Here is a 6,213-nt window from a genome sequence, read left to right on the forward strand (position 1 = left end):
ATTTTGAAAAAAATTCCACATTGCAAAGATGTTTCTTCTTTAAATACGTTCTGTGTTTCTCATAAAAGTAGATATTGTAATCAAAATTCTTTTAGAGTTGTTTGTGGAGGTAATTATGCACGTTCGCCATATACTTGTAAAACAGTAAGTTGCATTGACGTAAATAATCTAGGAGATTTAGAAGCCCACTCATCAATGGAAAAGACACGTGACATTTTAAAAGTAGTTTATTTAAAAGGTGAACTGTATGTTTTTCGTGGTTATTTTAATCACAAATGGATAATGTCTGTTGATAAATATTCCCCTGCTTCAAAAACATGGAGTCAAGTAGCTGAAGTGCTTGACGATTGTGATGCTTTTTGTGTATGTGCATTCATGGACAAACTATTTATTTTCGGAGGTCATGTTGATAGAAATGGAACTAACTCTTGTTTACAATTTAATACAAGCGATTACAGCTGGAAAGAAGTTGCTAAAATGAACAAGGCAAGGTCAAGTGCAGCTTGTGCGGTTTTTGAAGAACGAATTGTGGTTTCTGGTGGAAAAGAAAATAACCTATATGATTTAAAAACTGTAGAATCTTATGATGTTTTACCAAATAAATGGTCGCCAATGTCTAGTATGAATACTGCTAAAAGTTATCACAGTTTAGTTGTTGTTTATAGCAAACTGTTTGTAATTGCTGACAGACACAACACCTGTGAAGTTTTTGATAACGTTTCTAAAATTTTTATAACTATTAAATCACCAGATCTGTTCAATGAACCTAATTTGAACAAACAAATTGAAACTAGAGCTTATTCTATCGGAAAGAAAATTTTTGTTTTTAAGTGTGAATCGCCAATCTTTGTTTATGATACTGATAAGAATGAATGGTCAGATGAATCATGTAAACTTATTGAAGATGTTCGACATTTTTCTTGCGTGAAAGTACCTTATTTATATGAAAATAATTAAGGTTAATATTTTTGTTTAGTGTAAAAAAGTTCTATTGATAAATAATAAAGCGAACGTTTGAGAAAAAATGGTAAACAATTTAAATTGGTTCTCAACATGCACTCTGCGTTTAATAATTTGAGTTAAAGAAAATTTTTGAAAGTCTTTATTATAAATAAAACACTTCATATTTAGTTACTTTTTGTTTAGGTAGTTAAACAATTTTATTGATGATTTTGATTTCGATCAGACGTATTACTCTTTTTTTACTTTATTTTAATTAGTTTAATACAAAGTTTGAAATAAATAATTTTTTATAGAAACCTGTTTTAATTTTGTTGTCTATAGTAAGCATTTCGTAAACATTTCTTAAAAGAACTCATTTTCATAGATTTAATGTTTCTTAATTGTGTAGAACATAATAAGTAAAACTATTACAATTACTTAGACAGAACTTATTTTAACTCGAAGCTAAATATACTGAACTATCTTTTTGTTTTTTAATCTAATCGTTTGCTTTTCTTAATATATGTTACAAGTTTGCAGTAAGAAATCTCTTTAGAAATGAAGTTAACGTTTGCAACCATCGCCTTTGTACTAATTCTACATATTAACGATTTAATTTTGTTTGAATTAAAAAAAAACCTATTTCAATAACATGTTGAAAATAGCTATATAAAAGAAAACCGTTATGCTAATAAACTTATTAAAAATAAATCAGTTATGATATATTCGCGCCGCTAGTAGGTTCATTGAAAATTTATTCGATTAGCATAAATTATTATATCACAAGATATCTCAAGAATATCGCTTTAGGGGGAAATATGTTAGTAAAAGTGATTACGTAGTCCCACCACTAGCGTCGCTTTCATAAACTATATTTGGGGTGCACCGGTTTTGTTTTTTCCTGTTTGGTGCACACAAAATTTGATTAGCTTGAAGGCCACTGGTTAAGATCATGGGAAAGCAAACTTCGGCACACCAAGGATTAATTTGCAGTTAGCTGGCACGTTTTTTTTTTGATGAAATCATGATAATTAGTCCGCTGAACAAAAAAATGTTTTAAATTAAATATTTTTCAGTAATTTGGTTCAATTTGATTTATCTCGTTTAAAGTCCCTTTATAACTTATTAAAACAATCAAAAGATCACTGCTTCAAATCAAAAACATGAAAAAAAAAAGAGATAAACAACCTAGTACTTTTTTTAGTGACACATAAATTATTCATTTAACAGTAAGTAAGTATATAAAAAAAAGAATATAAGCATTAAATATTTTATTTATATTATTTTGTTTATTAAAAATAGTAAATAAAAACAATTTCCATTGTGTGCAAAAGCAATGGACGTTAAGAAATTATATTTTTTAAACTTTGCTATTATGTTTAAGATATAATTTATACCTAATCTTCTTTTTAAAATGTTTTATTACAAAAAGTTATATTTGAGTTAGCAAAAATCATTTAAAATAATATAATAATAAACAATAAGGTTTATATATTTTGGTTTAGACATATTTTGATTTATTAGAGTTTTTTGTGCTGTTTAAACTAATTCCTATGCACATCAATGAACAAAATGAAAAAATTTTTAAACCAATTTTTTTAAATACTAAGTTAGAGTGAGTGTAGTTTATGCCAAACTTTCTATTAATACTGCTTCTCCATAGACTATCTAAGTAGGTGCAGACACATTTAAAGCAATATATATATATATATATATATATAATAAAAAGGTTTATTTAAAGATGCAAAACTCAAAGGACTCGAGTTTCGTGACTATTCACTCATCAGCTTCAAAACAAGTTTAAAATAAAGCACAAAACAAAATCACTAATGAAAGTAAAACATTTTTTGCATAAATAGATTATGACGTAATTTTGAAACTATCAAAAATCATGCAAAACGGCTTGTGCAAAAATTAATCTACCAACAGACAATAAACTAGCAAAAATTCATATAACTTCAGTGAGTAACTATATATTAGTAACTATATATATAACTATATATATATAACAAGCCGTTTTGCATGATTTTTGATAGTTTCAAAATTACGTCATAATCTATTTATGCAAAAAATTTTTTACTTTCACTAGTAATTTTGTTTTGTGCCTTATTTTAAACTTGTTTTCAAGCTGATGAGTAAATAGTCACGAAACTCGAGTCCTTTGAGTTTTACATCTTTAAATAAACCTTTTTATTAATAAAGCATTCAAGGTGGGCTCAGTGTGAAAAATATAATTTATTAAGTTAAATAACTTAATTCTCTATATATATATGACATAAATTAAAATAGTTTTTGTTAGGTATACATTTTGTTTATTGAAACAAAATATTTTAGCAATCTCTAATTATTTCATTGCTTTACTAGTTCTAATTCAAGCAAATAAACAACTTAACATACCACATTTTAAACTGAGTCAAGGTAGCTTGAAGATTTTTTAATCTCAGGCAAATTCAGTACTTTTACAATTTTTGTCTGAAATGCTTTTTATTATTCTAAAATATCAGACTAGTTTTTGGTTACTTAGGCTAGCTTTTATGCTTGAAGAGTTGCGAGGTAAAGTTATGTGTTTTTTAAATTCCAGTGTTTGTTTTAATTATAAAGTAGGTTAAATTTTAAATCTCACAGTTGCTATAACTGGAAATAGTTGTCTTAATAATATTTAATTGTAATCATAAAGTGTAAATATCAGTGTTGCAGAATAACCTTGAGTTTCTAAAAAGCTTGGAATATTTAAGTTTAGACTAAATTAATCTAGACGTTTTTAATTTTTGAAAAAACTTGGAATTTTAAGCAACCTTTTTATGTAATGTAAAAAAAATTGAATTTGTAACGCTATTCTATGTTTCACTTAAAAATCGTTTTGTTTATAAGAGAAAATTAAGAGTTTCTAAAGTATGATGAAACAAAACGTGAGAAAGATAATAAAGAGAATGTGAGAGCATTTTTCTTTTATGACGTAAAGAGAATAAAAGAGAATGAGTGCGCATTTCTATTTTAAGGCGTATTATCAAAACTGCATAATGCAACGATTCATTTAAATGTCTTTGGTCACGAGCTGATAAGATGATACGACAGACCAGGGGGTAGTCTAGACATTTTTCAAAGGGGATTCACTTTTTTTTTCCTTATTTTCCTCTAATGTACGCATTTTTTTAGGTATGCGCTGCGAGTTAAGTACGCATTGTGCGTACTACGTAAAAAATATGTGTTTAGATTTCTTTTTTCTGCTTAGAAAAAAAATATAGGTAGTAATAGAAAATTATTGTATTTCTTTGTTTGTTACACTTTATTAAATTTAGATAAATAAAAACTAAAGGAACCAAAAAAAGTTGTGAAATTACATATTGTATATCAAAGTTCAAATCCGTTATTTAAAAGAAATATATTACATTAACTTGGAAAGAGAGTCAAATCTAATTTACATAAAAAATTGGTTGTAGTTGTAAAATAAGTATATTCTTTAATTTACACAGAGAAATAGTAAATAAACATTATCTTTAAAATATCTTACTTCTTTCTGTAAAATATTATTTTTATAAAGTTTGTTTTAGTTTAACTACAATCATTTTAATATACTGTATTATCTGCATAAATATAAAAACCTCAAGCAAAAAATCTTACAATTAAACTTATTATATAAACCTAATTGTTTTTTATTGTAAATTGCTTGTTTCAAAATTAAAATAAAACACCTACTTAAATAGTTAAAACCTCAGCAATAGAGACAACTGACTAATTTTTTAGTGTTTAAATAAATCTAGAAAAGATATGTGACTGTCACATATCTTTTTTGGATTTATTTAAGCACTGACGAGGTCTTTGACCGAAATTTAGTTTGTAAAATAAATTTTTGAAAGAATAAATACATTACTTCTCCACCAGCAGTTGAGATCTCTCTATTTGTTTTCTTAAAACTAAAACATATAACAATAAAAAAATGTGAAAAAATATAGTAGTTATAAAAGTTTATAAAGATGCTTATAAGTTTGTTTATGTTTTAATGCAGCTTTTACTTTAACTAAACATTTTAGTTAAAAAACACAATTGTCATGGGATTGCAATTTTAGTCTCTTAGAAGTTTTAATTTAAAGCAAAGATTACGTGTATGATTTTTTTTTTATAATTTAGCAATACTAAATAAATAAAGTGTTTTAGATATCATTTATCACTTTTAAACTCATGATGATTCAATTGCAGAATACAACAATCTAATCAATATGATACAACGTCTAAACTCTTAAGTTAAGAAAAATCAAATAATGACAACTAGCCTTGTGGTAATTCAATTAAATTTATTGTTTTAATACTAGTTCAACATAAACTTTAAGAGAAAAAAAAACGAACAAAACAAAAACATTAATTAAAAAAATAAAAGCTTCCTCCTATATAAAATGTTAAATAATTTTATTTTTCGTTTTGTTTTTAATAATTCATAATAATTTAATTAAACATAAAAAATATTTAGACTCCTTGAGATTTAAACTTCAACTCATAAGTGTATTTAATTTAAAATTGTAACTAATCAGGTATTTAATTATTAAAGTGGCATATTTTAAAAAAATTCAAGTCGTAATTAACTTAATTTTGTGATTAAAAGACTTCTAATGCTTTACTTGGATCGTAATTGCTTAATTCTATTATAATTTAAAGGAGTTTATAACTAACTAAGACGAAAAAAAATTAATTAAAACACATTATTAACAATTAAAACTGTAAGAATAAAACGATATTTACTTCAAATAACATTTTAAACAAAATAATTAAAACTATAAACAAGTAAAAACTGTATTAGAAGAAAAATTAAAAGTATTGAAGTTTAGTTTTTTATTAGATATATTAAATATTTTTTAAGCGCCTAAAAAAAAATACAGCCTAAATATTATTATAGCTGTATTTTTTATTACTTTTAAGTAAAAAGAAAATATTTGTTTTGTTCAAATCAAAAACAATACAAAAGTAAAATCATTGTAGTTTAACATTTAGTACCAAATTTTTCATACAGTTCAATAATGGTTAGCACAAGTGATACAATTAAAAATTTCATATAAAAATTATTTAAATCTTAAGTTACCATTGAAAAATATTAAGAATTTATATAATATTTTTTTCGACTAGTTTTAGTACAAATAGTTAAATTTATTACTTTTTTTAATGTTTTCAAATAAAGGGGCAATAAGTAAAACAATGAAAACAGTTTTCGAAAACTATTTAGATTTTGAAAACGTTACAATATTAATCAAGCAAAACAACAGCTTAAGACTAATGATATAT

At 24.8% G+C, this 6,213-nt stretch overlaps 1 protein-coding gene across 1 annotated transcript; it reads left to right on the forward strand.

Annotated features, from left to right (window-relative positions):
* The first annotated feature begins 282 nt into the window (after positions 1 to 282).
* Positions 283 to 957, forward strand: LOC145841660 (kelch-like protein 32). The gene has a single exon (XM_082949011.1). It carries the CDS (start codon positions 283 to 285, stop codon positions 955 to 957), a length of 675 nt encoding a protein of 224 aa, XP_082805137.1.
* Positions 958 to 6,213: the final 5,256 nt, after the last annotated feature.

The sequence above is a fragment of the Thalia democratica genome, chromosome 7 (assembly GCF_965202585.1).
Source record: "Thalia democratica chromosome 7, ktThaDemo2.hap1.1, whole genome shotgun sequence".
Taxonomy (NCBI): Eukaryota; Metazoa; Chordata; class Thaliacea; order Salpida; family Salpidae; genus Thalia; species Thalia democratica.

Bases quoted from the DNA above. Each gene is read 5' to 3' on its own strand.
- LOC145841660 (XM_082949011.1), top strand. From the start codon at position 283: ATGTCTGTTGATAAATATTCCCCTGCTTCAAAAACATGGAGTCAAGTA.